This window comes from Crinia signifera, chromosome 5, assembly GCF_055691185.1.
Source record: "Crinia signifera chromosome 5, ASM5569118v1, whole genome shotgun sequence".
Classification (NCBI taxonomy): Eukaryota; Metazoa; Chordata; class Amphibia; order Anura; family Myobatrachidae; genus Crinia; species Crinia signifera.
The window spans coordinates 126279088-126305610 of NC_139221.1; the positions used below are offsets into that span (position 1 = coordinate 126279088).

General features: G+C 44.8%; 1 protein-coding gene across 1 annotated transcript in view; it reads left to right on the forward strand.

The window, feature by feature from the left end:
• The first annotated feature begins 1360 nt into the window (after positions 1 to 1360).
• Positions 1361 to 26523, forward strand: part of ECI2 (enoyl-CoA delta isomerase 2) — a 46507-nt gene continuing 21344 nt past the window's right edge. Inside the window, exons 1-4 of the mRNA XM_083188004.1 lie at positions 1361 to 1511; positions 16344 to 16512; positions 18656 to 18754; positions 24539 to 24730. Coding sequence (XP_083044130.1) covers positions 1441 to 1511; positions 16344 to 16512; positions 18656 to 18754; positions 24539 to 24730 — 531 coding nt within the window. The 5' untranslated portion in view covers positions 1361 to 1440. The remainder of the gene's footprint in view (positions 1512 to 16343; positions 16513 to 18655; positions 18755 to 24538; positions 24731 to 26523) is intronic.

Here is a 26523-nt window from a genome sequence, read left to right on the forward strand (position 1 = left end):
AATCTCCCCTTCCCCATGTCCCTGGTGATAGCTATCACAGGCATCCCCCTGGACAGGACAACCCAGGACAGGACACCCCCCCGAACCAGACACTACAAGCTCCGGACTGCAGATTTGAATGTCCAGTCCAGAGTCTTGTCCAGGTCCGGTTTTTACATAGTCCCCTTAAAATAGATCTGGCTTACAATATGAGGCAAGCATCACAGTTTAAAAGTGTCCTAGTAACTCCTATATACAGTATACATCACAGGGATATGCAGAACCCCAGCTCCATAGAAAATGTATTTAATTAAGAAAATGACAGCAATGTTTCTATACAAACATATTTTCATCAGGCTGGCGTTTGTATAGAAATGTTGCTGTCAATTTCCTCATTAAGTACATTTTCTATGGAGCTGGAGTTCTGCATATCCCTGTGATGTATCTATCGGTCAGCGGCTGCTGAACTGGAATGCGGGCACCCAGGGCCGGTGCAAGGCGAGTCGGGGTGGGGGCGCCCCGGTGCCGGGGGGGGGGGTGTACCTGTCCTGCGGTTGTGCATATAAAGCTTGCGGCGGCGGTGGCGGCAGCGGGGGGTCCCTGCAGTCAAGAAATAACGAGCGATATCCGCCTGGCTACGCGGAAGCGCTTCTGTTGTGAAAACACTGGAAGCACGGCGCACGCTGATTGGCTGAATCTCAGCCAATCAGCGTGCGGCCAGTGTTTCCACAACAGAAGCGCTTCCGCGTAGCCAGGCGGATAGCGCTCGTTATTTCTTGACTGCAGGGACCCCCCGCTGCCGCCGCCGACGCAAGCTTTATATACACAGCCGCAGGACAGGTACCTCGCGGCACGGGGGGGGGGGGCGAAATGCCGCCCTCCAGTGGCCGGCGCCCTAGGCAAATGCCTAGATTTGCCTAGTGGTGGCGCCGGCCCTGCGGGCACCTGCACTTTTAGTGGATTGTGCCAGATCACCACGCTTCTTGCATGTATTAAATGTATTTTATTGCATACTGACTACAGTATATAGGGGTATACCCCAATATATGGGGTTTATAAACAAAACACACATACCACCCTATATGCATACTTAATTGTGGCATGAGGATTTAAGAGTATTTATATACATCAATATTTCATAAAAAAAAAAAAACTCTTTAATAATGTAGCTGGCCTAATGTCCCGAAAAAACTTATTTAACGCGTTGTCTATAAGTTATAAAAAGCAATACTCGTTGTCTGCCAGCAGATGGGGTTTAGGAGTAAGAATTCTAAGGAACCTTTGGACAGCACACTGACGTCCAACCGGAGCTGCTATCATTGACCAATCAGAGAACATTTAACATTTTCATTGTATTAATTATAATTCTATGCATGGAGCATACGCTCGTGTCTGCCAGGAGGGAAGGGGCGGGTCTGCTCGCTGCTCCCTCACTGGCTGCCGCTGCTGCCCTTCATAGAGATGACAGCTATGGCTGCTGCCTTCTACTGTGCTCAGAGCACACTGAGACGGCACATTTCTAGCGCAATCAGGTGAGCGTCTTTTCTATATGTGAGCAAACAAATATTACAGGTATTTACATGCAAGTTCCATTAGTGTAAAGGAAACAACTCTTGTTGCTGACATGCAGAGTGGTCATTGCTAAGATGACTGAAGGCACAGACATATGTTAATGTACTCTGAACCAGGGTCATCAGGGCACCTTTCATATGCAAGTAAAGTGCTATGTAACTTTCATAGCCATTGAGGTTAGAGTAAGACGGCACAGAGGATGGTAGATGTGGCATACAAGGGCAATACGCAGGGAATGGAAATCCGAGTGGGGAAAAAACACCTGTGAAAAGAAGCTTTGCCATCCATAGGATGGATATGGTAAATTAGATCTACAATGTCTAGGTCTACAGTCGACAAGGTCAAAAGGTTGACATGAGTTTTTTTTGTGTCTGCTGACATACTGTAGGTCGGTTTGGACACCGTCTAAGTCTACCGTGTCTCCTTGCATGGCTCGTGCTTTGCTGCGCTCAGAACACTATTATATTCTCCCAGCATGCCGTACGGTATGAAATACTGCCTGTTGATACATGTCGGCTCAAAAATAATATTAAAACCTCATGTCGACCTTTTGACCATGTTGACATTCTGAATGGTGACCTTTTGACCATGTCGACCAATAGATGTCGACCTTTTGACTGTTGACCTAGACACTGTAGATCTAATGACTGCATACCAATAGGATGCACAACAATGATTGGTCAACACCAGGTCGGATGTTGAATGTTATGTGTTGACATAGCAAAAAATTACAGCTACAATTGCTTGCTGATATTGTCACCATGGGAACAGACAATATTTTGAATATGACATACCACCAATACTTATAGCATTAAAGGTGCCCATACATGGTACATTTTGTACTGTACAAGGCAATGCATGCTCCCGTGCATCGCATATCGCACCGTACAATATGTGCCGTACATCCTTTTTGAACTAGATTGCATCGCATCCAGTTTAAAACACATGGTGCATATGAGCGGCATGGGATGCAGTTTAAATCCCGGCGGTCGGGATCCTGGTGTTCAGAATCCCGACGCTGGAATCCTGACACTTTCTCCCTCCGTGGGTGTCCACGTCACCCCTGGAGGGAGAATAAATTAGCGTGCCGAGCGTAGCGAGGCACTGGGCCCGCTGCGTGGCGAGCGCAGCGAGCCCGCAAGGGGGGGGCGATCCACGTTCCCCCCCCTTGTCGGGATTTCTGCGGTCGGGATTCCGGCGTCGGGATTTTGAACGCCGGGATCCCGACCGCCGGGATTTCATACTGAATCCGAGCGTCATATGTCATTATCGTCACACATGTCCTATAGGACATGTCACCAGTTTGCTGTCTCAGACATTGAACCTTATGGCGCTTAATTGATAGGGAACAATATACGGTATATGGTCTCTAGGTCGACCCTATTTAGGTCAACATGCATTTGGTCGATCACTGAAGGTCAACAGAGCTTAGGTCGACACCTGAAATAGGTCGACATGGAACATGCATCGCAATTGCAGGAAAAGAACCTGCATAAGACACTTATCGTGCTAGTGGATGGGGAGCCTTAACCATGCCGGCTGGGTTTTAATTGCAGACAATCACTCTTTTCATTCCTGCAAATTTTCATTTCTGACCTCTACGTCTCTCCCAATGCTGTTGAACAGTTTCGTAATTTGCTTGAAGCCCATATGCACAGCAAATTTGGTCTAAAGGGGTGTACACACAGAGAGATTTTGGCAGGAGATTTTGACTAGATAGTCAAAGGACCTTAAGGCCCATACACACTTGACGATTTTCAGCTGAAAACCGCCTAGTGTGTATGCCACAGAGATTGCCGACTAGCGATGATGCGCGCTCCCGCATCATCGCTAGCGAGGTGGGCAATCTGCTGGTTTTACCAGCACACCTAGCGATGATGGAAGGTTTTTCAGCCATCATCGCCAAGTGTGTACAGCAGCTGGGCTGAAAGATGAAAGTCTTTCAGTCCGGCTGACATCCCGCTCCCTCCCCCTGTTCATACTCACCCCGTCCCAACGCCGCCTGGCTCGCCAAATCTGCAGCTGCACGGCTTCCACTTCACTGCTCCCCTGGCCGGACATAGAGCCCCCCGGCATCAGCTGAGCTCAGTCCCTATGCTCCACTGTGTGGAGAATACACATGCCACTGACCACCAATGTATATATTACTGACACCACTGGGCACCAATGTAATTAATAAGCCATAATATATACATTGCTGGCACACACCAGCAATGTATATATTTTTGGCACCACTGGTCACCAATGTCATTTATAAGCCATATTATATACATTGCTGGCACACACCAGCAATGTATATATTACCAGCACCACCAGCCACCAATACATATTTTTTATGGCGGTAACGTATACATGGCTGGCGCAGGCCGGCTATGTGTATGTTACCGCCGCCACTGGCCACCAATATATATTTTATTTAGTTACCACCCATCCAGGCCGACTCCGTGCAGTCTAGTAATTAAGCCCTGGTGTCCAGAAGGGTGGTGTTCCCGGACTATAGAATGTCCGGGAACAGGCAGAGTCCATCACCGGCGCCAACATTAGTTACTCTTTGCGGACGCTGATGTATAATATATTCACGGTGAGAGTCTGTGAAACGCTGTGTGTGCGCGCTCTGCTGGGAGAAATAGCCAGCCTGACGAGTAGGTCTGCAGCTATTTTGCTTCCGGCTGCGCAATGCTTTCAGAAGGCTGCCACTCTTGCCACACTCACCGCTCTTAAACTACCCTGTGGCAACAAGCACTTCCCTCCCCCATAGCATTGAGTATGAAGGCATGGAAATCGTGTATGAAGGCCCTGGCATCTTGCATAAAGGCCCTGGCATGTAGTCTCTGGCATTGAGCAAGAAACTCCTAGCAATTAATATGTAGGTAAGTGGCACTTATGTGGCATAATATGTAATAGTGTGCGTGGTATAATATGTAATGGGCATCACAGTGTGGGGCATAATGTGTAATGGCCATTACGATGTTTGGCATAATGTGTAATGGGCATTACGGTGTACAAAACATTATAGCAGTAGCCTATACATTGCTGACACAGGTAAATGGATTTCTCCCTACATGCAGGGCTGCAAATAAAATTGCAGCTGTGCACAACGGCGTTTACCTGATTCCTGGGCTCCAAATATATGCAGCCCAGCGATGAGTTCTGAATCAGGCCCCCAAGAACAGAAATGCACTGAATAAAATGGCCCCCTGCTCCCACCCTTGGGATTCAAACCCCGCCCATTATATTAATAGCCTTATAATGAAAGATTTTCAGCAAAGTCTTTCACCTCCTGAAAATCTCTTGCTCTTTGGGGAAAATAGCTCAGTGTGTACGCACTACTTTGGTGACAGATATATCTTTCAGAGATTTTGGCAAAGTCTTTTGAAATGAAAATCTTCAAGTGTGTATGGGCCTTTATTCAGATACATTCGATATTGTGCATCTGCGCAGGCATATTTCTGCGCATGTGCAGATGCAGGGTGTGCACCCTACAAGGTGAGCGGGGGGCACAGGCAGCTCATATAGGAATGCCCAGTGTTTCATGGGCGTTCTCATGGTAATGAGGCCGTGACGTGGGTGCGGGGGGCGGCAGCTGACAGCACCGGATGTCAGCTGCCCGCCCATTTCCGTCCAAGCGTGCACGAATATGGACTTGTCATATGGTCATATGCATGAAAAATACTTAAAATATGCATGAAAAGTGTTAAAATATGCTACATTAAATAATAAAAAAAGTAATTTTTAACTTATTTATTTAAAAATCAGCATACAATTAGTTGCAGATAAACCTCAAAATAGGCCCCCCTCCAGGCTCCTCTCCAGCATGTTTACCCAGCGTGTGAGAAGCTGAAGCAGAAGAGAGACCAGCATACACTGCTGCTTCCCTTAGCACCGACGCATCCCAGGCCGCCCTAGCACGCCCATCCTGCACACAGTAGCCAATAGCTGGTTCTGTGTACAGTTAATTGAATCAGTGGGGAATTTGTCATCTCTGCAATGGTCCCACCCGTGCTGCGGCTGACTCGCCTCCAGTGCTCAGTCAGTGGGCAGCGGCAGGCAGCAGCATGTCAGTGTGTCGAACGGGTGCCGGCGCCCACACAGACCCTGCTGCTGCTTGCTCCCCCAAGCAGCTGCTGGGGCTGCCTTACAGTAGTTACGCCACTGCCTACAGCATCTGCAGATGTCTAGTGCTGTATACAGGAACTTTTTTCTTCCTGGCTGCTACAGCATACTGCAGCGTCCAAAGCTCTTCTTGCATCAACTACACGGACCCTCATCACCAGCACCGATGGATCACATGTCAGCATAGTGTGTGAGGGTGGCGCAGTGGAAGGCTTCCTCCCTGCGCCGCATACTCACTGTGACACAGCATTTCCTCTGTGCCGCGTGATGTCACAACCCTTCCGCCTGCCTTCTCTGCTGCAGAAGTCTGTCTCTTGGTGTAAAGTCCCAGGCCAGGGGCAGGCAAAGGTTCAGGAGCTTCTTAATGACATCCGCCCTGACTGACTTTTATCAACATGGATTGGCAGCTAGAGCAGTGTCAGACATACCGTACATCCAAGGTTCCCCACACTGCGCACATATTGTCCCATCCTGCACACTCTACCACTACCTGGCCAGCAGCAGCAGGGCAAAGCAGTGCTGTGACTCGCGTGTGGGAAGAAGGGGGACCTAAAATATGCACCATCACTAGATTTTAGGTAAAATATGCAATAACCAGTGAGAATGGGCAAAATATGCAAATGCATATACTCCTGTCTCTAGTAATTACCCATCAGGGTGGGTATACAATGTGAAATGTCCCCCCATTGTTAACGCTACGCCACAATCAACGCCAACCCGAAGCGTGGCGAGCCCGCGAGGGGCGGCGGTATGCGCCCTCCGACCTTTTCATACCCCCACTATCCATGTCGGCGTGGAGTTGATTTTATATAGTGTGGCGAGCCACCGAGCCCGAAGCGTGGGAGGGGACGTGGAATACGAGCCCGAAGCGTGGCGAGCGCACGCGGATTACTTAACATGTATTCCACGTCCGCTCACCACGCTTCGGGCTTGTATTCCGCGTCCCCTCGCGGGGCTCGCCACGCTTCGGGCTCGGTGGCCCACACTATATAAGATCAACTCCACGCCGACGTGGATAGTGGGGGTATGAAAAGGTCGGAGGATGCGTACCGCCGTTGCGTTAACAATGGGGGGGGCATTTGACATAATAATTAACCATCAGGGTGGGTATACAATAAAATTGGGGTCTGGGGGGCATTTAACATTGAATCCAATGTATAATCGGGTCTCGGGCACAATTTAACATTGGGTCCAATGTCAAAATCGGGTCGGTTGTGTCGCATCGCATGCCAATATAAAATCGGGTCGGTCGGGTCCCATCGCATCTCATCGCATGCCTTAAGTTAAGGCATGCGATAAAAAAATCGGATGCCCAGATATTACACAAGTACCGACTTTATACAGTTGTGGTTATTTATGAACCTATCATTGGTGCAAATGTAAACAGTTCGCTAACCGATCGCAACCATCTAGCAAATAGTCTTTGATTGTTGACAGGCAAATTAAAGTGTCCACTAATCTTTTGTTACTGCTCTTTTTTATTTAGTATAGATAAATGATATGGAAATACACTATGGAGAAAAATATTTGGTTGCGCCTGTTCATTACTTAACTCAGGTTTTTTTAATCAGACCCATTACCAAAGGTGTATAATATTAAGCATCTTGCCATGCAGTCTCCATGTTGCAAACATTTGTGATACCAACTGGGTTATTCTGAAGAGCTCAGTGAGTTCAGGCGATGCCATCTCTGGAATAAGACGGGTTATAAAATGTAATCCATGCCGGATATTCCATGATTAACTGTAAGTGATATTATAAGAAACTGAAATCATTTAGGAATGTAAGCAACTCAGCCGCGAAGCGGGAGACCATGTAAAAATCACAGAGCATGGTCAATGACCATGAGGTCCACGGTGTGTAAAAGTCACCAACGCCATAGACAAAGGTCCACTGGCATTAATATATGCACAAAATGTGTGCAACAGGAGCTGAATGGAATGGGTTTCCATGGCCGAGCAGCTGCATGCAAGCCTCACATCATTGAGTCCAATGCCAGGCATCAGATGGAGTGGTGTAAAGCACACGGACACTGAACTGCGGAGCAGTGGAAATGTGTTACGTGAAGTGACAAATCAGTTTTTTTGTGTTTGGCAGTCAGACATCGAGTTTGGATGCCTTAGAATGTTGCTTGTTTCACTGCATTATGCCAACTGTGAAGGTTGGTAGAGGAGGGATATTGGTTAGGGGCTGTTTTTCAGTATTTGTGCTATGCCCCTTCTCTCCAGCGAAGGGTAATTTTAATGCTTTAGCATACCAAGACAACAGTGCTATGCTTCCAGCTTTGTGGCAACAGTTTGAAGAAGCCCATTTTCTATTCTAACATGACTGTGCCCCAGTGCACAAAGCAAGGACTATAAAGACGTGGTTTGATGTGCAAGGCCCACACAGAGCTCTGACCTCAACCCCATTGAGTACCTTTAGCATGAACTGGAAGTGACAGTGAAAGCCAGGCCTTCTCATCCAACATATAGCTGCAAACGGGGGACCAACCCCATACTACAGTATATGTATTTGAATACAGTGTCCCTGTTATACCCCTTTTACACCAAATATCCTGGATCCGACCCGGCATTTGGAACACGGATCCAAGCCAGGTCGGATCCGGGATTTGCACAGTTTACACTGCGGTGCCTACCTTCTGTGTAGATCAGGGCTGGGCAACACCGGCCCTCCAGATGTTGATGAATTACACATCCCAGCATGCATTGCATCAGTTTCAGCATGGCCACATAGCAAAACTAATGCAAAGCATCCTGGGATGTGTAGTTCATTAACATCTGGAGGGCCGGTGTTGCCCAGCCCTGGTGTAGATGGAGGTGGCTCTTGGAGATGATATCATCTCCAAGCGCCAGGACCATGATCACTCCCGTCGGGCCCACCGATTGCCATGCTGGGGTAAGCTGCTGGGCTCCCCCTGTGCACCCCCCCAGCCACCGTCCGTGAGGTGAATGGATGCCGCACGGATGACCTGGCATACCCGTTTACACTGCCCTCTACCCAGGTCCTAGCCGTGTTCAACCCAGGTCAGGACCTGTGTAAAGGGACAAGGGTTGACCTATTTACAACACCGCAGACCCGGGTTTTTTTCAGCGGTGTTAAAGGGGTATTAGTGTAACTGTGAGGCGTCGGAATACTTCTGTCCATGTAGTGTACATTAGACCTTGTCACTGGTCAGTTGATGCTGGGTGACTGCTCTGTTGAAGATGGCTCTGCTTGCGGGAGACGCTGCTGAAAACTGTGTTATCCGCCGAGCAGGAGCTCGCTGGGGAGGTCAAGATTCCCGGTGCGGCGGCTGAGAATCTGATAGCGGTAGCCATGTGTGCACACCCCAAGACCTGCCGCCCTTCCCCTGCTATAGCCCTCATCCCTGATTACCGAGGCCCCTGTACACTGACCGGAGATTCGTGGAACGGATGTCCTCCCCAGACGGAGTGACAAGCCTTTCTGCTGCTGAAGCAAAGCCTAAAACACTACCTGTAAACTCCCCTTTACTCATCCTTGGGGATACAAACTTTCATCCTCTGACTGATATTTCTCGGACAAATACCCCACCTACCTACAAGTATTATCCCACTTTAAAACAAGTATTTTCAGGTTCACTGTTAAATCTCTACTAAAGGCTACTTCTCTCACATCTTCCCTCCATAATACCTATATACTCTAATTGGCAAATCCAGCAAACTCTGTCTGTCACCAGTGTCTGAGTCAACACTTAATGGACCCTCATTGTTATTGCTAAACAAATCTTTGACATTCTATTACATTTATCAATGTTCGTTATTTACAATTGCAAAACACTACTGTACCACTATACTATCTGTATGCCTTAATACTGCTTTGTAATTGTATATACTTCTCATTTATAATTGCTTGTTAATATTGGTACTTGTCCTACTTTCACAATGCCTGCAATTGATACAATTACCAACAAACTCAATTGTATACTATCCTCTCTTGATAGTATTCAGACTTCTTTGAATAATAAACTTCATCGCATGGAATCACCCTCTCTGGCTCAAAATGGCTCAGAGGCTGATAACCTCAGTGAAGCTAGCCTTGGGGTGATTTTTTTTTTTTTTTACGAGCCCACATTACTTTCAGAGTCTGACACTTCTGAAATGTCTTCTGACATGTCATGAGTCTAACTTTTCTAGCTTATCCTCGGCTAATATACTGTACCTTCAGTCTCACTCATGGCACAAACAATTAACCATAATGCGGAATTTGTACCAATGATAGCCCCAGACTGGCTATATCAATTACCACTGATGGATACATATACAGCTGATTTAGTCTTATATGACTTTCAACTGGCTTTCCTGGCCTTTGAGATATCATTCTCCAATATACAGTATGGAAATTTAGACCACCCCACACTCATTGGCAACTCTTCTCACCCCTACTGCATTAATTCTGCAACCACTTGTATGCCTCTTTGGGGCTGTGACATGAAGTGGCAATTCTATATTTCATATATGTTAATCAGCTCGTATTTGACAAATCTATTCTATACCATCCTGACCATGCCATCTAACATCTAAAATTCCTTCTAACTGTTACGCAAAGATTAGTTTCCAGCAATTTGCAGTTCATATTTTGTTACTTGTGTATTATCAGGGAGCCCGATGTAAGGTAAATTGTATATGATATCGCATCCGATTTGTGGCCGATTATTGGCCGATTCGATCTGCGATGCTATTTAGCGTCCGATTTGCATCCGATTTTTTTTTTTTTATCGATTTTCGGCCATTTCCTGCCGATTTGCATGCTATTCCATCCTTGCACACCCCCAGGTACTATGCGATGGTATGTGATGCGATTTTCGGGAAAATGCCCCTGATTGTACAATTAAATATCGCATAGCATTGCATGCCAGAAAGTGGCATGCGATGAGATGCAATTCAGAAAGGTTAAATGCAACCCCATTATCAACGGCAACCCGAAGCGTGGCAAGCGCAGCTGTACACGTCCTCCGACCTTTTCATACCCCCACTATCCATGTCGGCGTGGAGTTGATTTTAGATAGTGTGGTGAGCGCAGCGAGCCACCGAGCCCGAAGCGTGGTGAGCGGACGCGGATTACTTTACATGTATTCTGCGTCCCCTCGCGGGGTGCTCTGCGCTCGCCACGCTTCCGGCTCGGTGGCTCGCTGCGCTCGCCACACTACTATATTGAGCTTGCAATATATGATATCTAAATAGAAATGTGAAGATGTCATAAATTTGAAAATTCTTAAAGATCCCATGGAGCCGCCTGATGCATAAGGAGCTTGCTTGCATAGTACCTGTGTAACCAGGATCGCTGTAGACATAGATTTGCCTCACTTCCACACATTTTTATTTTAATGGGTATGTGGTGGTAGTGATGCGCCAACAACAAACTAATGTATAGGTGGATTTGGGGATCGGGGTGGGGGGTAGTTTAGAAACCACCCGCACCTTTTGCTGCGCATCAATAAACATTTTCACTAAATGGCCTTGTGCCCCACTATTATGGGCTTGATTACCCATGTGTGTCTCTGACACACACACACCCCCCCCCCCCCCCATTACCCATGTGTGGCTCTGATCCCTGCATTACCTGACGACAGACAATTTATTGCTTTGTTTATTTTGTTCGCTAATTAGCCAATCAACATGATAGCAAGATGATTCATAGCCTATGTTACTCAGAGGATCTCCAGTAACATTTCAGTTTATTGGGCCCATTTATGAAGGATTGCATATACAATGCGATCAGGGCAGATTAATAACGCCCAGGATTGCGTCGTTGCAATTTAGGAACCTATCACGGGTATGGATGTCCCTGCACATGAAAAGAGCCCATTCCTGCAATACATTCAGCCATGTGCCCTACACATGCGTGGTAGTGCTGCCGCCCCCCCCCCCCCCACACACACTGACTGCACTGCCCTGCTGGCATTGTGGTCTGTAGCCCATAGATTACAATGGGCTACCGCCATATCAGAATAGTGATAATCATGATGCCATGCTGCCCGAAATTGATACATCGTGCAGCATCGCTTCGTCCATAAAAACCTATGGACGCTGCAGCCGCCAGCGGCACAGAAGGGATTACTGCGGGTATCAGAGATTCATGCTGCTGTCCCCCCCTGATACATTTGGGGGGGATACTTAATATTTGCGGCTAACCCGGGGATTTAGCCGCAAATATTTAATGATAAATGTGCCCCTATGTGTGTGTGTGTGTGTGTGTGTGTGTGTGTGTGTGTGTGTGTGTGTGTGTGTGTGTGTGTGTGTGTGTGTGTGCCAATTGACATGATAGTAAGATAGATCATAGCCTATATTATACACATTCTACTTTTTGCCCACCAGAGGTCCTCATAACATTTTTTCTTATTTGTGTGCTAATTAGCCATTTAACATGTTAGTGACGTGATTCATACTGTTACTCAGAGGATCTCAAGGAACATGTCAGTGAAAACCCAATTAAAATGTATTCAGTGGTTGTTGAGTTTATTCCGCACATACATACATACATACTAACCATTTTAGATATAAATATGCCAATACTTTCCTTATGTAATGAATTTGCTGACTTCTTTTATTTTAGATTTAGATTTTATCTTTAAAAGCCCAAAGGCATTATTTGTGTTTAATTAAGTAGAAATGACCTGGCATTCATTATGCTGTAGGAAGATTAATTATTTAATATTCCTTTCTTTTATTAAAAATGACATTCATAACTTTAAGTAAATAAGAGGAGTTATAAAGAATATTGTACCATAATTTATCATTTTGAATTTGTCAGATTTATGGTTAAAATCTATGGTACTTATGTATTATCTGGGCTCCCATGTTAAATGAACCCCATTTTTTCATACCCCTACTATCCAAATACGCATGGAGTTGATTTTATATAGTGTGGCGAGCGCAGCGAGCCACCGTGCCCGAAGCGTGGCGAGCGCAGCGAGCCCCGCGAGGGGACACGGTCTCATAAGAAAAACGGGAGCCCAGATATTACATAAGTACCAAATCTATAGTGTTACATACTAATGTTGTCCCTTGCATACAGCCAAGGTTATATATTTGCATTGTAAACAATAATTCTGTCTAAAGATAAACATCTTAGTTAAAAGATAGTAAGCTAAACAGATAAAGCAGTGTATTTTACAAAAGCTGCTGGGGTTATACAGAATGTATACATCAATATACTGTATGTTAGTGAAAATGCAGAGCTAATGCATTGAAAGACCCTTCTACTTTTTTCTTAACATATTATGTTGAAGGATTGTTAGATAGTATTTAACAACAAAGTGTTAACAGAAACATAACACAAGGTCATTTTCAAGGTGGAAGAAAGGGACCTCAAGTTCAGGTCATAAGGTAAAAAAAAATACATCAATAAATTGTTATACATCAATATACTGACCGTAAACACAATATTGTATGTATGATACAAAACAGAAAGAAATTCTGCTTAGTCACTCCAGGGGTCTGAGTCACTGTGACGAAGACCTCAGGCGTGGGCTCGGACCGATGAATAAATCGGGGAGGCTTGAGAAGACCTTTGTGCATTTAATAGCACCGTAGTGGACCCAGGGGCAGGAAGTAAGCAGAGGTAAAAGTACAACCAGATTTATGGAAGCACATGGTAGCAAGAAGATTGTACTTGGCAACGGGCAGAAAGTAACGTATGCAGAATGATATGCAATGATTATGATAGACCGTTATTATAGGTGCAGTGCAGAGCTCTGATGAAGTCCATAAATGGCAGTAAGCCAACAACCATGCAGAGGCAATATGTTACTTGGAGTTGCCTGGAACCCGGATGACTTGGAATGCTGAGATGTTGAACGATGGCTGAAACATCGAATAGTGAACGATGATTAGAACATTGAAGGAATGCTGAACGATGGCTGGAACATCGACTGGAGCTAGGCAAGGAACCGCTAAGGTGAGTATCATATACTGGACTCTGCTTCATTCCAGGTATTCCAGCTCCTGTGATCCAGAGAGACACAACTGTACCAACAGAAGACAATTGAAGAACTAGCAATGAGTCCTGGATCTCCCAGCATACATATACCCACTGAGAAGCCAGGATTGGCTGGGCAATTATGACAGGGAACCAGACAACACATGATTGTCTCAAAATTACATGTGACTGGGGAAAAACTTGGCAGCCATGTCAGGCTATGGTGGAAAAGTCTGTTTGTGCACACCATGCTTGTGGCCAGGAGCAATGGCGGCAGACTGGTTATGTTTGCTAAATTCTGAGAAGACCAAAGCAATCAGTGTTTCTGTGTGGCGATAGGGAGGTAGCCGAATGTGAGCATAAAAATGAGGAAAGTCTGTGGGCATGTTATGGGAATTCCAGGGGTTTGTCTGCGAATGAGAAACCACCGGGATTTGCACAGCCCATGACTTGTGGCCAATGTTGCATAGATGGCGGTGCACACAATGCTGGTAGAAAGAGTCAGCGTACCAACATCAAGGCCGGATTATGGTCTGTCAGGGCCATGGACAACAAACTTGTGGGAGCCCTATCAATAAAAGTGATATAATGAGGGTTGTACAAATAAACTATAATTTATCAGGAAGGAGGTGTATCGTTAGGGCTAGACTTCAGGTGGGGGTGTATGGTTAGGGTTTGATTATGCTGCAGGGAGGGGGGTGTATGGTTCTAGTTATTTCCTGGGGGAGGTTGTGTGTATTGTTAAGGTTAGCAGGCGGTGGGTGTGTAGTGGCTACTATCCTGGCCCTCTGTGCTGAAAACCAGGCTGGCTGGCTTGCAGTGTCTGTTAGGGCCAGTGTCGGCCAGCTCAGCAGAGGACTACATTGGAGCCTTTTGCCGGAGGGGAAGAGTGTGGGGACCCCGAGACGACTGGCCCTGTTGCCCCTACTTGGATCCAGCTCTGACAAACATGTGTTCTGTCCATTGAACGTTATTTCAGATGAAGGCCAGTATTCAATGGCCGGGGGTCGAGGGCAGCAGCGAATCCTGTGTAGGATTCGCTGCACTTTCGCCCAGATTCTCCCTGCTGGGAGATTCGCTGGCAGCCGCCCGTTCACATTATTCAACGCGTCAGGGGCTCTCAGCCCCTGACGGCGATAATTACCCTCTGCGGCGAATTGCACTCGGCTCTCTCCCCTGCTGCTGTGGCTACAATGCCACTGCAGGGGATTGAGCGGAGTCACAGCGGGGGAGCACGCTGATGCTGCCAGTAGCCCCCGCACAGCTTGAGGACGGGGACGGGTCCAGCAGCAGTAGCAGACCTCCAGCAGTCCCAGCGCTGACATCTGCTATCACCACGCTGGGGCTGCCAGAGCCGGAGGACTGCTGCTGCTGGAGCCTTTCCCGCCCTCAGGCTGTGCGGGGGCTCCATGTTGATCAGATGTGCCGGAGGTCTGCTGCTGCTGGAGCCTTCCCCGCCCTCAGGCTGTGTCGGGGCTCCGTGCTGATTAGTGTCCGGGCTCTCTCCCCTTCCCTCAGACCACCAGAGCCTGCCTGAATTACAAGGTACCTACACTGCAGTCATGACTGCAATTGCCTGTCAGCTCATGTCTCCCCCCCCTCGCTGCTCAGCTGGCTGTGTCAGTTCACTGAGGGGGGGGGGGGGAAAGTAATAAAACTTCTAAATATATTAAAGAGGCGCTAGTAATGATTGAATATAAGCAAGACCCATCAGATTAAATTAAAACTGATTTTTTTACATAAAAAAAAAGGAAATAAAACATTTATTTCTAAAGAAACATGTTCAGTTCTCCATAAAAAGCTGCCGAATGCTAAATGGAGAATCATGGCGAATTTCAATGGAGAAAGCAGTTCTCCATTTGAGCATTGAATACACTCTCTGCGAATTCCACTAAAAACCCCATTGAAAATCACAGGCGAATTGCGGAGAATCATTTACGGCGAATCGGCAGACATTCGCTGTTCATTTGTGGCGAATTGCCTCCATTGAATATGGCGAATTGTTTTTTCTAACAGAAAATTCGCAGTTTAACCCAGCGAATTGCCAGATTCACTGAAAAAAACGGCGAATCTGAGGCATTGAATACTGGCAGAAGAGTCTGTTGACAGGCATTATAATATTTTGGCAAATAAATTGCAAGCGCCATCGTAGCTGAGAATAAAATATTGTACCCTATCAATCAGGCCCTTTTATTTAAAGGAAAGGAGTACTGGAGTAGGAGGTGAGGGACATGTGAGATGGCACACCCTTCTTTATGAGTACCCTATTGTAAAAGGGTTGTTGTGTATTGTGGACATTCTTTATCTAGATACAATAATGTTGATGTGCTGTCCCTCAACATTTTCAAAAAGTTAACACCCAATTTTCAGCCTAAACCTAAAATGTCAGCATGTTAACATTATGACGGTTGACTTTGGTTTTGACCTTTTGACTGTCAGTGACTACATACCTTGTAAAACACTTGTAAATCACTTTATCTATTTAGCCTACCGGTCAAGAAAGTGAAGTGATTTATTATTATTATTATTATTATTATTATTATTATTATTATTATTATTATTATTATTGTAAGTAAAATAAAACTACAGCAGTTTACTATTTAAAACCTGAAACTTCAGTTGTGCTCTTGTAGATGTATAGTTCTATATTTCTGTCTTAAAATAATGTAGCAAAAGTGATGTAGAATACAAGTTCTATAAATAATATTTCTTAATTTTGTGGCAATATTGATGTGGTAGCAACCGAGCCCCTAACTGGAGCCGTGTTACCTTCGTTGGCCTACACACAACAGGAGGATACATGCAAGCAAATCAGAAAGACTTTGAGAAAGCACAGAATGACTTGAAGTTGCTGAAAAAGGACCCTGGCAATGAAGTAAAATTAAAGTTGTATGCTCTGTTTAAGCAGGTAATATCATACTACTTTTTTTGGAATTGGAATTGAATTGTGTTGTGCATGCTGGTAAGTTACTGGTGCCCTACTAAGCTATTTAATTGTGTTTGGTTGCCTATTACTTATTGTACTTGTTACTTCTAACTGCTCAGAGTTTAATTATGTAAAGCCAGGGCTGGGCAACACCGGCCCTCCAGATGTTGATAAACTACACATCCCAGCATGCCTTGCATCAGTTTCAGCATGGCCACATAGCAAAACTAATGCAAAGTATCCTGGGATGTGTAGTTCATTAACATCTGGAGGGCCGGTGTTGCCCAGCCCTGTGTAAAGCAGATAATTCCTCTAAAGTACTGGGCTAACAATTAAGAAACTGTGTTGCGTACCTATTAACAGTGCACAATATTGAATTCCCCCAAAGTTAGGTGGACATACAGTATTGCATTACCTCACTGCATTCAATAAAAGCAATATGTATGTATGCCTTGTTATAATTATGTCTACATAATACGGGATCCTGTCGGCAGTTCGACACAATTAATGTTGAAAGTCTATAGGCCGACCACTATTGGTCATGAAAAAGATTGACATAGCTAAGGTCGACATGGTGTTGACCTATGGCTTGTCAACCAATTGTGGTTGACCTATTGACTGCCGACCATAATTGTGTTGACCCTATGACCCATATCCTCATAATACCCTATTATAATATTTAAGATATTTTACCTCTGCCATCTTCTCTTACACTGGCCTTACATTAGTGGTGTTTGTCAAGCAGCCATTTTCCTCCTACAGTAATTAGTCTATGTATTTGCAGCTAAACAGGAAGTCTTAAGGCCCAAATCCACCAGGGTGAGGTATCCTGCAATCACCTGGAGGTATCCTGCAATCACCTGGTATCCTGCAATCACCTACATATGCCGGGTTGCAGTATCGCATATGATATATTTTATATGGTCCTTTTGCATAAAATGAATATTAATATTCATGGCAGCCCTTAGGATCTGCAACTGCAATGTGAGGTGCATGGGAACATTCCTCACATCGCAATCACAGGAAAATTACATGTGTCACTTTTTATGCGATCCGAAGCAGCAATGCATCAGAATCACATAAAAAGTGGCCATATCGTACTAGTGGATGTACGCCTTAAATTTGCTTATTGTGAATAGACAGCAAGTTGCTTAATATGTGCAATTTGGCCTTTACAGAGGGCGGTTACATAGGGCCAAATGGGCATACAAAGTGATGTTGCAGGAATACTACAGTATATTTTGTTTTATTGTATGTGTGTGTATATATATGCTCAGAGTGAGATGTAAATGTTTAGGTGTGTGTGTGTGTGAGACCAATGAGAGGCGTGATTGGGCCGCCATTGTCATCAAAGGGGGCGGGCCCGGCCCCTCCAAAGCCACTGTGCTGCCGGGGAAGCGCCAGGCATCGCCGTCAACGGCGACGCTGGGCTTCCCCGTGAGGCTGTTTTAGCGGGGCGCTGAGAGACGGGCAGGGTGCATTTTGCCCTTTAAAAATCGGGTAGGGCACAGCGAACCGCTAAAACAGCCTAGCGGGAACACTATCCATATGTTTGATTGATATTAAAGTTCTCCTCCTGTGAACTACAGTGTGCGCCTTTACAACACCACTTTGCTCATCAGTTACTTCCCTAAGATTCTCTTAAAGTAGTTATTCTTTCCAATACTCTCACCTCTTACAAAGGGGGCGATTCAGGTTGATTTGCAAAAGCGAACTCCTTCTTTAATGGACAAAAACATGTGCAGTGCACTGCAGGTGGGCTGATGTAACATGATCAGAGAGAGTTACATTTGGATGAGTTATTTTTTTCCAGTGCAGGATAAATACTGGCTGCTTTATTTTTAAACTGCAATTTAGATTTTAGTTTGAACACACCCCACCCAAATGTAACTCTCTCTGGACACTGCAGTGCAGCATGGTTTTGTTCGGTAAAGAATGAGTTTGCTTTTGCAAACCAACCTGAATTAGTCCCAAAGTCCAATATATTAGTTATTCATCAGGTAATTTGTATGCCTTTCTAGTACATGACTGAATTCTATTTTGTTATCTTTAACCTTAGGACTTCGCTCTATAGTACAAAAACTGTTTTACAAATGTTTCTTTTTTGTTGTTATGCCTTTTGCAGGGAACACAGGGAATTTGTAGTACTCCTAAACCAAGTATGATCGACTTCGTAAACAAAGCAAAGTGGGATGCCTGGAGATCTCTTGGAAGTTTATCAAAGGTAAGACCCTTGTTAACACTGCTTACTTAGGTTATGCGCCTTTGTTTTTATGCAAGGCATTCTTCAGGGCTGGTGTAATAAGAACTTACTAATAACAGAAATTAACCTAATTGACTCATTTTGGTTATTATTGAACAAGGCAGTATATAATATGTAGAGAACCACTTCTTTCAAAAAGGAATACATTACCGTTCAAAAGTTTGGGGTCCCCCCCAGACAATTTTGTGTTTTACATGAAAACTGACTTTTATTTGCAAAATGGAGTGATCGCTTTACTTATTCAAATTCCCTTTTACATTGTACACATCTCACACTTTACCAGCACCAAAGCAGCCTTAGACCATCACATTACCTCCACCGTCAGGCACTCTTCCAGCATCTTTTCACTTGTTCTGTGTCTCACAAATATTCTTTGTGCGCAAACACCTAAATTTTCAGTTTGTCTATCCTTAACACTTTTTCCAATCTTACTCTATCTAATGTCTGTGTTATTTTGCCCATATTAATCTTTTCCTTTTATTGGCCAGTCTCAGATATGGCTTTTTCTTTGCCACTCTGCCTAGATGCCCAGCATCCGGAGTCGCCTCTTCACTGTAGACGTTGACACTGGCGTTTTGCGGGTTCCATTTAATGAAGCTGCCAGTTGAGGACTTGTCAGGCATCTATTTCTCAAACTAGAATGTACTCTAATGTACTTGTCTTCTTTCCCCGGGGCCTCCCACTTCTCTTTCTACTCTGTTTGGAGCCTGTTTGTGCTGTTCTCTGAAGGGAGTACACACCGTTGCAGGAATGTTCATTTTCTTGGCAATTTCTCGCATGGAATAGCCTTCAAGAATACACTGAGTTTCACATGAAAGTTCTCTTTTTCTGGCCATTTTGAGAGTATAATTGAACCCAGAGCAAATGTGATGCTCCAGATACTCAACTAGCTGAAAGGAGAGTTTTGTAGTTTCTCTAATTAGCAAACCCAGTTTTAGCTGTGTTAACATAATTGCTCAAGGGTATTCTAATCATCCATTAGTCTTCTAACATGATTAGCAAACACAATGTACTATGCCTCTATACACCTATGTAGATATTCCTTTAAGAGGAAGCCATCTGATCAGATCATTTGTTTCCAACTGCAGGATGTGTTTTACGTGTGGAGAACACTGAGCCTGTCTGGTGCCAAGAGTGAAGCATGGTGGAGGGTCATACAGCTCATTGTCTTCCAAACATAGTTTTTTGAGCATGCAGATGAGGTGTCTACTCTGCTCTGGCCACCCCTATTGCCAAACATCGGTATCATAGAGCCCCTGTGATCTGTTTTGGAGAGCAGGGTTCAGTCACATTTTTCACCTCCGTCGACTAATTTTCATTCATTTTTCACCAGTGCAGATTAAAAAAAAAATGAAACTGCATCAATGAAAAATGCCTTTAAAACCCTCCAAAAACTGCCGCAGTAGAATACTAAAGTCCGTCTTTTTGACTAGCCGAAGAGTAAGGGGAGATGGCTGCCGGGCCCTATTCAGTGCTGTCTTCCCTGCTTGTGCAGTCGGGCTCGTTCTGCCGAGAACGGCCGGGAAGTGACGAGCTGCCGGCTGCAGCTCGCCTCTACCTGGCCGCAACTCATGGCCACGCCCCTTTTTGTCCCACTGCAGGCGGGACATTGAATCGTGTTGAGCAGACCGAGAATGGGACAGGGTCACGGCTGTCGAGCAAGCTCGACAGCTATGACTCCCAGATTGAATACCCCCCTAATATGGTTGAATGGTTACGATTTTAGTTGCCGGATAAAAAGTAGCAAGTTGTAGTAAATGGAGTATCCCAGGGATCTGTACTTGGACCACTGATTTTAATATCTTTATTGGTGGTATTACAAACGTAATTGAAGGGAAAGTACAGTATGCCTTTTTGCAGATGACACCAAGGTATGCAACATGGAGGACACATCTGGCGGGCTAAAAAAATGACTGATGATCTAGGCAGACTAGAGGAATGGTAAAGAGCATGGCAATTACAGTTTACAGTTTAATGGCAAAAAAATGCTAAGTCATGCACTTGGGTCTCAAAAATCCTATTATCCTATAATACTAAATATAGTATTAATGGCACTAGATTGGAAACTATTGAGAAGGAAAGGGATCTAAGAGTCGCTATTTTTGTATTTTTGATAACTTGAAATCAAGGAAGCACTGTAGCAAAGCAATGAGGAAAGCAAGCCATGTGCTTGGTTGTATAGGTAGAGGAATCGGCAGCTGAAAGAAAGAAGTAATAATGCCACTGTATACAGGTGGGGCCGCTCTCATCTAAGTGTTTCCCATTTCGCTTTCCACCACCCTGCTCCAGAATTGAGCGCATGCACATCGATGCACTGCCACGCCCTATTTTCGGCAATAGATGCGCGAGCATCCATGTACTGTCCCCGTCCGCCGGAAACCTGCGGATGGTGGTCTGGCTGAAGCCATGAGTGCGGCTCATCTGTATGTCATTGGTAAAGCCTCATCTAGAATACTGTGTTAAATTCTGGAGGCCGTATCTTAAAAGGATATTAACACATTATAGACTGTAAAAAGAAGGGCAACTAAAATGGTGCATTGCCTACACCAGAAAACTTAAATGAAAATAATTAAAGTTCTTAACATGTGAAATATGTCAACAGTTTTAACAAGGTACAGGAGGAAGACATTCTTCACAGGAAGAGGAGCAACAGAACACGAGGACATGCACTGAAACTAGAGCGAGGAAGGTTCAGGGGAAATTTGAGGAAAAATTACTTCACAGAAAAGGTAGTGGATAAGTGGAATATCCTCCCTTCAGAGGTGGTAGAGGCTGAGACAGTAGAGCAATTTTAAGAGTATCCTTACAAATGTCCTTACAAACAAATAAGGATCAAATATAGTTTGAGGTAATAAAACTGTTAAAAAAAGGGTAGACTAGATGGGCCAAATGGGTCTTATCTGCCGTCAAATTCTATTTTTCCCCCCAAAACCCCTTCTATCACCTGGATATTGTCATCATCTCTGATGTTTACCTAGCCAACTGGGGAGTATCCACTACCTTTTCTGTGAAGTAATTGTACTAGATCTCATCTCATCGCAAAACCGATATGCGATGAGATGCGATATTGTATACAATAATTGTAACATGTATGGGCACCTTAAGGCTATGGAGCAGGCTATCATCCAGTATGTCTCTGTACATTGCTGCATTCACTTTCCCTCTATCCTGACTAGTCTCCCAGGGCCTTATTTTGGTTCACTCTTTCTGACAAAATCCTTCTTAGATGGACAAAACCATGTGCACTGCAGGGGAGCATATGCAAAATGTGCAGAGAGAGTTAAATTTGGGTGGGGTTTTACTTCAAAGTGAGATCTATATTGAAGTGTAAAAATAAAGCAGCCAGTATTTTCCCTGCACAGAAACAAAATTACTCACCCAAATCTAACTCTCTCTGCACATGTTACATGTGCCCCCCTGCAGTGCACATGGTTTTGTCCATCTAAGAAGTATTTTGTCAGAAAGAGTGAACCAAAATAAGGCCCCAAGTTCCTGCTGCTGAAAACCATCCCACAGCATGATGCTTCCACCACCATGCTTCACTGTAGAGAAGGTATTAGCCAGGTGATGAGCTGTGCCTGGTTTCCTTGAAACATGATGCCTGACATTCACGATAAAGAATTCAATCTTTGTCTCATCAGACCAGAGAATTTTGTTTCTCATGGTCTGAGAGTCCTTCAGGTGCATTTTTTCAAACTCCGGACAGGTTGCCATGTACTTATTACTAAGGAGTGGCTTCCACCTAGCCACTCTACCATTCAGGCCTGATTGGTGGATTGCTTCAGAGATGGTTGTCCTTCTGGAAGGTTCTCCTCTCTCCACAGAAGAACGCTGTAGCTCTGACCATCAGGTTCTTGGCCACCTTCCTGGCTAGGGCCCTTCTCCCCCTATTGCTCAGTTTAGACGGCCAGCTCTAGGAAGAGTCCTGGTGGTTGCGAACTTCTTCCATTTACAGATTATGGAGGTCACTTTGCTCATTGGGACCTTCAAAGCAACAGATATTTTTCTGTACCCTTCCCAAGATTTGTGCCACAAGACTATCCTGTCTCGGAGGTCTACAGACAATTATTTTGACTTCATGCTTGGTTTTGCTCTGACATGCACAAGTGTGGGACCTTATATATACAGGTGTGTGCCTTTCCAAATCCTGTCCAATCAACTGAATTCATCAAAGGTGGTTTTCAATAAAGCTGTAGAAACATATCAAGGTTGCCGACCATCAAATGATTTCTCCTGCCTTCATAAATAAAATCAGTCGAAAATTACTTCTATTTCCTTCCCAAATCGTCAAAGTTGGGGCAGGGGTTGATGTCCTGTGACATGAGCCGCCTGCCCCTGGGGCGCCATGTTGAAAGGAGTAAGGCACATATGGGTGTGCCAGTGGTACAAGGTTCCGGTATAATACTCAGCTTGGGGTACGATAATTACCCTAGATGGTGCATCAAGTCTGTCTAAAATAATCTGTGTGATGGCAAATGGCACTTCACAAGGCAAACAATAAAGATGGCAGGGTTCACGACCACAGTGGTTTTAGCGCTGGTCCAGAACAGTGATGTAGGAAGCTCAGCGTTTTGGTGTTTTAGCTAACACCTTCCTCAGGAGCAGTGCTTGGAACCTTGTACCACTGGCACACCAGTGCTCCTTTTGACACCCAAGGAGCTTAAATGCAAAATAGACTGAACACTTTTCGGCCCCAAACAAGGGTGTGCCTTTCACCTCTACCCAACAATTGCTTCAGGAACCCGATGTACAGATGGAGCAGATCTCATTTGAGCTGCTCCTGGTGATAGTATCGCCATCTGCCACCGTTCGCCAGCTGCCTGAAGGGGGTGCGATAGAATTGCCAGCTGCCAGAAGTGGGCGCGCACACTAGATGCTCACGCATCCCGTTCTAACGGACCCCAAAACCGCCCCTCCCCCTGCTGCGCATCCTCGTCCAATGGGACGCCTCTCCTCCAGCCTGCCCCCTCGTGGGGGTCCACAACCCCCATAGAGGAAGAATAGAGCCCACAGCATAACGAGCCCACAAGGGTCTTCAATTTGCTTGCCCCCCTGTCGGGCTCCTGACAGTCAGGATTCCGATGTCAGAGTAACAACTGTAGAAATCCGGCTGTCGGTAAGTTATACCATACCCATTCACATAGTGTACCATGAACATAAAGGCTTGCCAAAAAATGTCTAGGGATGAATCATGAGTATTTCATTTCTTAAGACCGATGTTTAATTAACTAAGCTTTAGCAAATACCGGAATATTTGTTAATGGAACTGTGCCATACTTAATAAAATGACATTTTGATAAGCTTAACTATTGAGGTAAGATTAAATCATAAATTAAAACTATAATACTTAAATTGTTTCATTAACTTAAATTTATTTGTGGATGGAATATTTTCAATTCAGTTGTTGCTCTGTTTGTTTGGCAAGCAATATAAAGTCTAGTTTCTTTCGTAATCAACAAACATAATTATATATCTTTTAAAATATCCTCTTACCCACACAAAGCATTGTTCTCAGTAATTATAGCCTTATTAAAATGTTTTTAAACTAATGAACCTGGAAGAAATGCCCACAGGTTTTAATAAACCCTAAAATGAATTTCAGGCTTTGTAATAAGAACTTACTGTACTTTATATTTTTTAGATTTCCATTTTGCAATATCCCTCTCCTTTGAGTGATAAAATGGAGAGAATATCCATTCTAAAAGGAAATTTTATCATTGTTTTCTTTTCTACCTATGTGTCCAGGAAGAAGCCAGACAAACCTATATAGAAATTGTTTCTAATCTCATCTCTTCCGAGTCTCCTACCACAAATCAATCATCATCATCATTATCAGGAGCTCAACGGAAATATGAAACGCTACAAGTTACGTGCCAGAATAATATGACTACAATATTTTTGGACAGGCCCGACAAGAAGAATGCTATCACTTTGCAGGTGAAGTACATTTTTTGTTTTTGTGTATTGTTTTGGCCAGTGTGTCTCTGACCTAAGTGATTACTGTTGATATATATCCATGCGCCTTGTTAAGCCTCCACTTAGCACATTCACCTATATGAAATCTACACTTGAAAGGTCTCTGCATGGCTTATAATGGGGTGTTAGTCCTTTGAGATTTTGCCAGGTGAGTATGAACTGACACTTAGCAATTTCTAATGCTAGGGACATACAGTTTTCCGAATAATGAACCCCATAAGCCTTACTAAATGTAAATGACATATTTTCGCTGAGTTTTATATTATTTGTTTATATGCTTGCTCTCTCTCTTAAGAACACTCTTGAGGTTCTTTCATGTTTTCATTTACAGATCTAGCACCCCTCATTCCGCTGGAAGGGGGTGTGCGTGCACAAAGCGTTCGTATGTCCCCTTCCAACAGAGCCCACCGCCGCTCCCCCGTCGGTGCCCAAACCCTGCCCGTCTCCCTGAAGTCGAGACGGACAGATTCAGTCCCCCGCCGGTGAAAACCTGGGACGTGCGTGCGTGTGAGACGCTGGCGAGTCCCTATCAGATGGAGCGTCTCTCCACCAGCAATCGCCAGTGAGGACATTCTGGCAATTGCCGCACTGAATGAGAGGCGTTTCCTCTGTAGCTTCAACAGTCAGCTTATAGCGATAAATCATTTTTATAATGTCTTATAATAATATAGTATAATACCCCAACAAAACAAAGTAGTCCTAATCTAAAATTCTGATTTAAATCTTAGGACAGAACCGGGGAATTCATTTCAAATACTACACTGTGTAGACAAAAGTGCCTGGACACCACGCGCAAGCAAAATCATGTGTTCCTACAGCAACACGTGTTCAGAATTGTATAAAACATTAGCAGCTAACTAAGGACCCAATTCAGACTTACTCGTTCAGGTTCGAATTTGGCCCCATCTCTGATGGTGGGGGTCTACGCAGGCGCATAGGCAGTAATGAGCATGTGCAAACCCCCCGCAGCGAACGCCTTCAGCAATTTTTTCACACGACAGGGCGTTTGCACATTGATTGGCAGCCAGGCGGGCATTCTGGGGTGGGGACCCGGTGTTTCATGGGCTTGCCCACAAAACGATACGGTCAGCAACCATCAAATGAATTATCTATGCATGCGGATATGAAAGCGCAGTGTAGCGAGAAGGATTCGGTAGTGGGGGGGGTGCAATACACAGGGCGGCGTTAACATGCTCTCTAGGCTCTGAATATACGCAGGTCTGAATCAGTCCTAAATGCCTTACAGGCAGGGGCTAACTAAGCTTGAAAAGGGGATCATCGTGTGGCTGCTCTATCTGAGGTATGAGTGTGAGAATCATTACAGATATTAGCACAAAGTCCCTTGATCCACGGTGTCTTTTGTAATTAATGTGTGGAAGAAGAATGGTATACACCTCGCCCTGAAACTGCAATCCAAGGACTAGAGAGAGCAACAAAAGAGCAGGCGGTGTTCCATGCATACTATTGCACATGACTTCCAAATGGCTGGCTACTAATGTGGCTTTTTTAATTTGACAAGAACACTTCGTAGGGAGGCTCTTGCACTTGGCTATTATGGGCAGCTGCTCTTAAACCTATAATCACATAGAAGAATGTAGCCCAAAATAAAAAAAAAAATTGGACAGTGGAACAATGGCGGGTAGATTAGATTAACGTGTTTGGGTTCGGCAATTGAAAGGAGAACATCTGATGCCAGAGTGTACAGTCTCTACAGTTAAGTATGGAGGTGGTGGCATCAGCTGGTTTGGCATGTG